Raw genomic sequence first — 11,264 nt, forward strand, 5'->3', positions numbered from 1 at the left:
TAAAAAAGTAAAAAAATACATAAAAAAAAAAGTTTACAAAAAAATAAAGAAACAATCAATAAATAAAATTAAAACTAACCCTGCCGCCCTGCCATCTGGTTGCCATTCTCCATGGGGGGGGGGGGATCGTACTCACCAAAATGCTACAATACTTACACTCGATACTGGAACTTCCAGTTAGAGGGAGATTTCCTCTGACCTGCAGTGCAGCGAGAGAAAATGTGAGCCGGCTTGCCGGTCAATCAGGAAGCCGGGTTAGCGTGTAATGACTCACCGCCTGGCTTCCTGAGTGGCCGAGAGGCCAGATCCATGCTGTTTGTCTGGTTCAAGGCTGATTGGCCCGGGAAGCCGGCTCCATACTGGTGGAAGTACCGATATTGGTGCATCCCTAGTTATAATTTCTGAAAATGACTGTCTATGTATTCCTGTCCCGGTGACAACATCACCCCTGCAGAAGTGAGGGAAGAACTATTAATAGGATATTGATAGGTTGATGACAGGGGTTCTACCCATCCCCCCAAAAAACAAATTTTACTTCTGTCTGAGTTGCTGTTAGAGCGTTCCTCTAACTTCCTGTCTGTAGAGGCGGCTCTAGACTTTGAGAGGCCTTAGGCGAATCTCAAATGTGAGGCCCTCTACTTACACCCATAATTTAGAAATACAAACGGTAATTACAAATGAACTGTGATGGTCAGTGATGGTAGAGCGAGGTGGACATCAAGCTGAGGGCCCACTGCTGGTGCAAGGATGTTTGCCTACACATGTATTTCATGGCTGGATGTTACTGTCAGTTAACCCCAGACCAGCACCAATGTATAGCAGACCTTGGACCAGCACCAATGCTCATCAGACCTCAGACCAGAACCAATGCATGGCAGACCTCAGACCAGAACCAATGCACAGCAGACTTCAGACCAGAACAAAAGTACAGCAGACCTCAGACCAAAACCAATGCACATCAGATCTCAGACCAGAACCATTGCACAGCAGACCATAAAACAGAACAATTGCACGGCAGACCTCAGACCAGAACCAATGCACAGCAGACCTCAGAGCAGAACCAATGCACAGCAGATTTCAGACCAGAACCAAAGTACGGCAGACCTCAGACCAGAAGCTTTGCACATCAGATCTCAGACCAGAACCAATGCATGGCAGACCTCGGACCAGAACCATTGCACAGCAGATCTCAGACCAGAACCAACGCATGGCAGACCTCAAACCAGAATCAATGCATGGCAGACCTAAGACCAGAGCCATTGCACAGCAGACCTCAGACCAGAACCAATGCATGGCAGACCTCAGACCAGGACCATTGCATGGAAGTCCTCAGATCAGAATCAATGCACAGTCAATTACAAGCTGTAAAGAATGGGGTCATGTGTCAGCTGGCAAAGTCTCAGGTTTCAGGCTGGTGTAACGAGTCCTGGCGGGGGAAGTGTCACTCCGACCGTCCCCTCTGCTGTAGCGGCCGCTCTGCGTTCCGCAGTGGAACGCGGAAGCCGCTCGACTTCCTGATTGCGAGGCGAGCGGCTTGCGTTCCACTGTGGAACGCGGAAGCCGCTCGTTCCGGCCGACGGCTCCTCCTGCTTCCTGGGGGTATTTAAAGGCTCAGCTGAGGCAACATGGCGTTCCACAATTGGGTTCAGAAGCGCCTGTTGCCTCCTGAAGCCTAGGACCATCTCCCCTGGATTGTCAGAGCCGGAACCTTCCTCTCGAGTACAGGAATCACTGCATCCCTCACATTGTGCAAACCGCAAGTATTGCTCCAGTTGGAGTCCTAAGCCTTGATATTTTGAAGCAACCTCGCTAAGTGATATAGACTGTCTAGAGGATTACTATCAGCTGTCTGTGGGGATTTTCGCATTGCTCAATCCCTGTCAATACGGGGTCGTTGTTCCTCACTGCTTATCCGTATTCAAGTTTCCTTACTGTATAGAGACTGTAAGCTATGAAGCAATAGCCCTCTCAACCCTTTCTATTTTTGTTCTAAGGCTGTGATGCAAGAATCTCTAACTCCCCGATAAAGATTGGGAGCGACGCCTGAGATTCACGCCTGAGAAGCCTTCAACTACTACTTACGTTAGCTTATAACCTCCGCAGTTGAGATCCTATCCGTTTCAATCAGAGCAGGCGTGACAGCTGGGCATGTGAGCTGGGGTCTACCGACCCCTGGTGTAGATTAGGTGAGTGAGGCGGTTGCGAGGCCCCCATGAGCACTAGGCCTTAGGTGACTGCCTAACCTGCCTAATTAAAGAGCCGCCTCTGCCTGCCTGGTAAAATAATTTCAGCAAGACAGGAATTGAGGGGAAAATCTCTCTAACACAGAATGGAAATATACTTTAAATGAACCCGGCAGTATGTCAGAGTGTGGAACTGTAAAAATGCCCCTCATCCCAACCCGATAATTCCCCTCCCCCACCCCCCCATGGAAATATCTCCATAGCCCACATGTGCTTGTCACTACAACTTCTTACAATTTCAGAAATCATCAAATGCATCTTAACCTTAAGTCACTATAGTGTGGGACAGACAAAGTGTGACAGGCTGATATTCTACCACTGGAATCCAGTATAATACCACTGGGAATCAACTGGTAGATGAGCTCGGCCTCGCCCTGTACAGGAAGGATAAAACCTGTTCAATTGCATTTCACCTTCATTTCTCTCTACTGCTGTCAGCGATGGCGTCTGCTGATCTGAGAGCTGAGCTGGAATGTTCCGTCTGTCTGGACATTTATACAGATCCTGTAAACCTGAAATGTGGACACAACTTCTGCCGGGTCTGTATGGATCGTGTGCTGGATACACAGGGGGGGTCTGGAGGTTTTTTCTGTCCTGAATGCAGAGAGAAGTTCCAGGAGCGGCCTGCACTGCAGAGGAACATAACACTGCGTAACATAGTGGAGAATTTCCTGTCTGCTCACCCCGATCAGGAAGAGTCCGGGGTCCTCTGTACTCACTGTGTGGACTCTCCTGTACCTGCTGTTAGATCCTGTCTGCTCTGTGAGGTTTCTCTGTGTGATAAACACCTGAGAGTCCACAAGAAGTCTCCGGAACACATCTTATGTGACCCCACCTTGTCCATGGAGAGCAGGAAGTGCTCCGTCCATAAGAAGATCCTGGAGTATTACTGCACTGAGGATGATATCTGTGTCTGTGTGTCTTGTTGTGTGATTGGAGGTCACACCGGCCATAAGATGGAGCCACTGGATGAGGCTTCTGGGAAGAAGAAGGAGACACTGAGGAATGTTCTGCAGAAACTTCTGACACAGAGAGAGGAGACGGAGGAAAGAGTCCAGAGTCTGCAGGAACACAGGAGGAAAGTAGAAGAAATAGCAGCCGGTGACACAGAGAGAGTCTCTGCCCTGTTTAGAGAGCTCAGGAGACGTCTGGAGGACCTGGAGAAGAGAGTCCTGAGTGAGATCTCCGGGAAGGCAGAGCAGGTCTCCATCCCTGTGGTGGATATGATCCAGGAGCTGGAAATAAAGAAGGACGAGCTGTCCAGGAAGATGCGTGACATTGAGGAGCTGTGTAACATGACGGATCCACTGACTGTCTTACAGGAATCAGACGCAGGTGACTTGTGTGATACTGAGGATGGAGATGATGAGGACAGAGAGAGACATGATAGACTCCTCCATGATGGAGGGGGTCTGGATGTGACTGGGATCTCACACACATTACACACATTATCTGATATAATAACAGAGGTAAATGTATCCTTCTATATACAGGAAGCTGAAGACATATTACTGGATGTGAGCACAGCTCATAATTATCTACAGATATCACATGACAGGAAAACTATATCCAGGTCAGATGACAGTCAGAATCGTTCATTAACACCAGAGAGATTTCAGTATTCTCAGGTGTTGAGCAGTCGGAGTTTCTCCTCAGGGCGACATTACTGGGAAGTGGATGTCGGGGGGTCAGATAGCTGGAGAGTCGGGATGTGTTACCCCAGTATAGAGAGGAGAGGAGGGCAGTCAGTGATTGGATGTAATAAGAAGTCCTGGGGTTTGGATAGGACTGGTAATCAGTATTTAGTGATACATGACAGTAATCAGATCCTCTTACCCACCAATATCTCCAGTAACAGAGTCGGGATATATCTGGATTATGAGGCCGGGCGGATCTCCTTTTATGATCTGTGTGACCCGATCCGACACCTCCACACCTTCACCACCACCTTCACTGAGCCCCTCCATGCCGGGTTATATGTAGGGAGAGGTTGTATAAAGATCAGTGGTGGGAATCGGGATATGTGAGAACTCCACCCACAGTCTTGTGATGTCACAGGGAGGAGGGATGGGATTGGTTCAATGCTTGCAGACAATGGTTATAGCTGTCATGGGAAAGGTATAGGAGCTGCCATTGCAGAGCTCCTTCCATAAATGCTAGTTGCCTGGTTGTGTCCAACCTTTTACGTTTTTTAGGTCCCTGTCCTGGAACAAGCATGCCGTACATAAGAATCATGGAAGTGTCAGAATTATTTCTCTTGTTTCCTGGTCATAGACAGATGCAACATAGAGGCCGAAACTATCAGCATCAGGGAACTAGCATTCTCAAAAGGAGAGTTTATCAGTGGCAGCCCCCATGACTCTCTCAGGACAGGTGGCCTTTAAATATAATACATGTATTGCATTAGCTGTCAGGCTTTGCACGATTCCATGGACAACCTCGGGATTTGTCCCTGAAAACGTTGCGGATATTTATAATAATTAACACAAATGTTTCTGTGGTGATTTTATTACAGAGAAAGTTCTCCTTCATCTCATTAATAAATGGTGACGGTTATGTTATCCTTGTTTCTCGGTTTCTTTTAATGTCGGCAGTTTGCAGTCCTGAAATTTTTCGTCTTCTTCATACGAGACAGAATTTCCTGAATTCCCTGGAGGATAATCTCCGGAATAATAAGGTGGCCTCACTTCCTGTTCCATTAGAGAAGACCTCCCTGACAGCACCTTCATCTCGGCTCTTCATTGCTCTTCTAATTATTTTTAGTTTTGTCACTTTATGTTTTTTTCCTTCTTGTGTTATGTTCTTTTAGCATCTAGTGATTGGAACTAATTTATAATTAGCGAGTGATGAAGCCATCCGGGTTGGATTTGCAGGGGTGGTGTCACGGACATTCCCAGCTGCAGCGTCTGGCCCGCAGATCCCGGGGCCTCCTCCAGCTCAGACGTCGCGGAGTGACGTCACGCTCCGCCCACGGCCGCCGGCTCCCTCCTTAAAAGCGAGGGAGATTCAATTGCTCGGCGTTCAGTCAATGGATAACTGTACGCTGAGCAATTGCTCTCATACCCCCAACTGAACTGCCACAACCTGCTGGTTGCAACCGTGAACCCTCACAGGAGTGAAGAAATCGAGCGTCCGCACAGCTTACCTCTCTGCCGTCTGGCAAGGACTGCACTGCTCAGCTCAAACTGCAAGTATTCCGGATTACAGCCTGTGATCATTGTATAGAGAAACACTATCGCCGTCTGCTGGTTCAACCATATATTGCAACCTCCTATACAACTGCTTGTAATCTGGACTATCATTGTGTATAGGTGCAGCTTTCTCCAGGCAATTGCGCAGGGGTTCATTTCATAAGTTGTGCTGAGTTATAAATTAACCCTTGGTTGTGGGTACTGTATTTTGATTACCAGTGTATACGGTAATACACTGGTAAATCTCTCTATTGTTTTCAGTGGTAAATGATGCTTGTGGGAACTGCGCCCCCTCACTACACCTAAGAGGGTTAAAGCAGCATCCCCAATCTGAACCACTTCCTCATCACATTGGGGAAAGCCCTGAGGTTCCTTCTTGAGTTCCATAGGAAGGGGGTAGAGTGTTACAGGAGGTTCCTGTTGGAAATTTGTAGAACCCGAACTTGTTATTCAAATTGGGCAATTTTTAGGGCTAATAAGCACTGCCATGGAGGGCATGTATCAAAAATACTGTACAGTGGGGGAGGGTCTTTTTTAAGTGGCATTGAGGGCAACAGTATGTAGCGCCCTCTGCTATGTCGCTCCTAAATGTAGTTCTATATCTGGACTGTAATCAGTCTGGATGCTGATTGCTCTGAGGTCTGCTGGATCCCCTGAGTCTGGTGGATTGATTGCTTCCCCCTGTGGCTGGGTTGGGGACTCGGCATACAGTGAAGGAGGATCCATCCTTAGACTGTGATTATATATCTGACTCTGACCAATCCCTGAGCAGGCTGACTCTGAGGTATGGGCGGAGGAAGGTGATAAAAGGTTTGGTGACACCTTCCAGAACTCTCTCTCTCCCCTTGGGGCCCTCCCTGGGAGGAGGTCTGTGTGCTACAGGATGCCTGGCCTAGACCTCAGCATGAGGCAGATGCTGGGGGTCCATTGGCCTTAAATTCTGCTGGAAAGGAACCTGATGGAAGTTGGGCTGGAGGTGGAATCTGCTTATGGAGGAGTGTCGCAGAGGAGCTGGTGAGAGCTGCCATCTGGATCCCTGTAAGAGATCCCTCAACCTAATCTCAGGTACTTTACAGAAGAGAAGCCAGTTGGTGCACTACGAGTCCAGTGACAGTTCTCTCTAAGTCCTGGACTACTCCTGGCTGTTCTCTGTGCTATTACCTAACACTGGTCGCTCTTACAGGGCCGTTGTGCTACTGTCTCAAGCCGTTGCTGTGGGAGAATACACAGTCCTCTAAATTGTCCCTCAGGTATCCTGCAACCACAACCCTCTCTCCTAGATGATGCTTTGCAAATAAATGGTAAAAAGACCCCACGACTCGAGCCTGTTCTGTCCCGGAGTGTCGGTGTTGCTGGAGCTGAGAAAGGGGTCGGTGGCTAGCAAAACAGGTCGGGAGAGCCCAAGTTCATATCCAGTGGCTCATTCGGTGGTGAGCGCTACAAATACAAATATGCAAATCCTTAAAATGACAGATTGGGGAATACCATAGAGCTGTAGGTGGTGTTCCGGAACATTCTGATTTTCACAGACATCCTCTGGCAGCTCATATCTAGTTGTGGATCGGATTTCTCTTTTACAATTTTCTTGGCTTATATACAGTGTCAGCTCAGGTACTGGAGTGTAAAAAAATGTTTCCCGTGGCAGGATAGTTACTGAACAGCTAGAATGGGCCCAGATTCAGACATGTGTTTGCCAATAAATATTGCATTTGAGATACAGTAGAGAAAAAAAAATCAACCAGTGTCAGGAATGTGTGTCGTCAAATCAAATCGACTCAGATTGGGAAAAACAAGCAAGTGTTTTCCAGCATTAAACATTAGAGAATAATATACAGTATAGGATGCAGTCGGGTTAGGGGGTAAGAGTTGGGGTTAAAGGGCTAGGGATAGCAGGTTACGGTTAAAGGGATAGGGTTGGGATAAGGGATAGGGTTAGCGTGAGAGGATTAGGAATAGGTGGTAAGGGTAGAGGGTTACAAATTAAGGGGTAGAGGGATTGGGATAGAAAGATAGGGTTAGGGTTGGAGGATTAGGGATGGCAGGTTATGGTTAGAAGGATAGGGTTAGCGGGATACAGTTAGGGTTAGAGGTATAGGATAGGGGGTGAAGGATAGGGTTAGCGTGAGAGGCTTAGGGTAAGGGAGTTAAGGGTAGAGGGTTAGGGTTACATGTTTAGGGTTAGAGGGATAGGGATAGAAGGATGGGGTTAGGGTAGGAGGATTAGGGATGGCAGGTTATGGTTAGAAGGATAGGGTTAGCGGGATACAGTTAGGGTTAGAGGTATAGGATAGGGGGTGAAGGATAGGGTTAGCGTGAGAGGCTTAGGGTAAGGGAGTTAAGGGTAGAGGGTTAGGGTTACATGTTTAGGGTTAGAGGGATAGAAGGATAGGGTTAGGGTTGAAGGATTAAGGTTAAGGTTAGAGGGTTAGGGTAAGAATGTCACGGTTTCCAAGGATGTGAGCCCACATGTGAGCAGGTGGTGTGTGATCCCCCAGGTTGTGAGATCTAAGGGCCAGTCAGTATTCTGCCAGGGACACCCCAACGGAAGTTTGGACTTAGCTGCCTGCTGACTCCAGGTCGCAACCTCAGGTTCACCCAGCTCAATATGTTGAGACTACATGTACACATAAGAGATCGGAGAATGTTCCAGTGCTCAGGTCAGCACCGGCAAACGTGAGATGGCAACAGGGAAGATGGAGATCAAGAAGACAGGTCAAAGGTCAGGGCTGGTGGCAGACAAACCTAGGAGAACTAAGCCGAGTTGGTACACGGAATGTCAGTCCAAGGAAAAACAGGTCAGGAGCAAAGACACATATGGGAGCTTGGAGGCAGCAGGAGTGTTGCAGGAGCGGATCCAGAGTCTAGTCTCGGGAGGGGCACTGGCCAAAAATAACACCCCCCCCCCATCCGTCTATGCCCCCCCAGCTCTCCCCCCGGTGTACAACGCACTCCCCTGCCTTCCCCTTATGGGATCTTGCCGTCGCTGTCAGCCTTGGGCGGTCTGTACTCACACAAATTAGGCAGCTGCAAAGCCCCGGCGTGGGCTGAGACGGCCGCCTAATTTGCATGACTACAGTGCAGCCTCTGCTTTGGGTCATGATTGTTCGGTCCGGCTGGCCGGGCCCAGCAGAGAGGCAAAGGGTGGGAGTGATAATAATAAACGCAGAGTGTGGAGCTGAGTAATGTGACGCAGTGCGGAGGTCAGTAAGGTGACGCAAGGCGCGGAGGTCAGTAAGGTGACGCAGTGCGGAGGTCAGTAAGGTGACGCAGTGGGGAGGTCAGTAAGGTGACGCAGTGGGGAGGTCAGTAATGTGACGCAGTGTGGAGGTCAGTAAGGTGACGCAAGGCGCCGAGGTCAGTAATGTGACGCGGGGCACGGAATTCAGTAGTGTGACGCAGTGCGGAGGTCAGTAATGTGACGCAGTGCGGAGCTCAGTAATATGACGCAGTGTGGAGGTCAGTAAGGTGACGCAGTGTGGAGGTCAGTAAGGTGACGCAGTGCGGAGGTCAGTAAGGTGAAGCAGGGCGCGGAATTCAGTAGTGTGACACAGTGCAGAGGTCAGTAATGTGACGCAGTGCGGAGCTCAGTAATGTGACGCAGTGCGGAGGTCCGTAATGTGACGCAGTCCGGAGGTCAGTAAGGTGACGCAGGGCGCAGAATTCAGTAGTGTGACGCAGTGCGGAGGTCGGTAATGTGACGCAGTGCAGAGGTCAGTAATGTGACGCAGTGCGGAGGTCCGTAATGTGACGCAGTCCGGAGGTCAGTAAGGTGACGCAGGGCGCAGAATTCAGTAGTGTGACGCAGTGCGGAGGTCAGTAATGTGACGCAGTGTGGAGGTCAGTAAAGTGACGCAAGGCGCCAAGGTCAGTAATGTGACGCAGGGTGCGGAATTCAGTAAGGTGACGCAGGGCGCAGAATTCAGTAGTGTGACGCAGTGCGGAGGTCAGTAATGTGACGCAGTGCGGAGGTCCGTAATGTGACGCAGTCCGGAGGTCAGTAAGGTGACGCAGGGCGCAGAATTCAGTAGTGTGACGCAGTGCGGAGGTCAGTAATGTGACGCAGTGCAGAGGTCAGTAATGTGACGCAGTACAGTGGTGATGTGCTCTGTCCTCATGCTTTCTTCTTCCTCTTCAGGTGGTGGATCCGGGGAGGGGGGCAACGGGGGGGAGCATCCATGTGAAGCCCCCAGCAGCCTTGTTGTGCCTCCTCTGCAGGTGCCTTCCCGCTCTGCTGCAACTAGCCAGGCAGCCTATGAGTTTACTGCATTCAGTGCAGGGCCGTCTTTAACGCAGGGCAAAGGGGGCAGTTGCCCGGGGCCCAGTCATGGTTGTGGGGCCCAAAGCAGCCCGCAGAAACTTGCCGATCGGATGGCATAGTAAAATACGTTATGGCATCGGCCGCAATGCCATAACGTATTTTCCTATGCGATCTGCACGATCGCATACTACAGGTGTGGCTCCTCCCCAGCCCGCGTAGCGTGACTTGTAAGTGTCACACGGGCTTCACTGGAGGACGTGAGGCCGTGCGCACGGGTGCCTCACACACGCCCAGGGGGAGTCAGACATCCGGAAAGAAAGACTGAGGCTGACTGGCACGACTGCACGAGGACTGTTCTGGGATTGACTGAGGCAGGTAAGAGCTGGACAAAGTTTACGCTTACTCTCACAACTTGGGAAATATTGTGTGTGTGATCAGTGAAAAAAATTCTTATTAGATGGGAAGACAAATGGAAAATCAGACCAAAATATATAGATAGTAACTCATAAAAACGTCCTGTGATCGTGATTCAAGCTTGTGCATCGTTGTAAATACTGAATGCACTGAATAAAAAAAACTGGACAAAGATAGGTCAATCCTAGGTAAATAAATACATTATATATGTGTGATTGACTAAATAATTCATTGAAAAAGTGCATGAAATCTAAAATTCACACGTATAATGGGTATAATCTTAAATAAAGTGTCCGTAATCGTGATAAGCAGTGGCGTAACTAGTGACCCCAGGGCCCCGATGCAAAAAGAGGCCCGGTCGCAATTGCGACTGCTGCGACCCTGGTAGTTCCGCCAGTGGTGATAAGACCTACAGCTGTAGATAATAAGTTCACTTGTTTAAAGATGGACTAGAAAGGGTCAATCCTGGGTAAAATAACTGTGATGGTTATGGTAGTTATGTCCGAACAATCCCCTATTACACCTCGCCGGTGAATAGTAAAGTGTGGGGGATAACTACCAGAACCATCACAGTTATTTTGCCCGGGATTGACCCTTTCTAGTCCAGCTTTAAACAATTATCTACAGCTGTATATAAGGTCTTATCACGATTACAGACACTTTATTTAAGATTATACCCATTATACGTGTGAATTTTAGATTTCATGCACTTTTTCAACGAATTATTTAATTAATCACACATATATAATGTATTTATTTACCTAGGATTGACCTATCTTTGTCCAGTTTTGATGCACAAGGTTGAATCACGATCACAGGACATTTTTATGAGTTACTATCTATATATTTTGGTCTGATTTTCCATTGCCTTCCCATCTAATAAGAATTATTTTCACTGATCACATACACAATATTTTATATATCTATTCATCTGTTTTTCACGTATTTATTTTATAACCACTATTTATTTAAATTAATTACACAAGGCACCCATTAGAGGTGAATTTATGTCACATAATTTGTATATCAAGGCTTAGCGCAACATACTAGCTACTCATTTACACGGGTTTTCACCACACATTGTTGCAGCTGGCAATCTATCATACACTGTTTTCTATTCCTAGCGCAACATGATCTATGTGTGCTGTTTTTTTTTCT

The 11,264-nt window shown here is 48.2% G+C and overlaps 1 protein-coding gene across 1 annotated transcript; it reads left to right on the plus strand.

Annotated features, from left to right (window-relative positions):
- Positions 1-2,664: 2,664 nt before the first annotated feature.
- Positions 2,665-4,315, plus strand: LOC108802500 (E3 ubiquitin/ISG15 ligase TRIM25-like). Its single transcript, XM_018574364.1, has one exon. The coding sequence runs from the start codon at positions 2,684-2,686 to the stop codon at positions 4,268-4,270; it is 1,587 nt and encodes a 528-aa protein (XP_018429866.1). The 5' UTR covers positions 2,665-2,683; the 3' UTR covers positions 4,271-4,315.
- Positions 4,316-11,264: the final 6,949 nt, after the last annotated feature.

Source organism: Nanorana parkeri, unplaced genomic scaffold (assembly GCF_000935625.1).
Source record: "Nanorana parkeri isolate BGI_ZX_2015 unplaced genomic scaffold, ASM93562v1 scaffold2899, whole genome shotgun sequence".
NCBI classification, from domain to species: domain Eukaryota; kingdom Metazoa; phylum Chordata; class Amphibia; order Anura; family Dicroglossidae; genus Nanorana; species Nanorana parkeri.

Bases quoted from the DNA above. Each gene is read 5' to 3' on its own strand.
- LOC108802500 (XM_018574364.1), top strand. From the start codon at position 2,684: ATGGCGTCTGCTGATCTGAGAGCTGAGCTGGAATGTTCCGTCTGTCTG.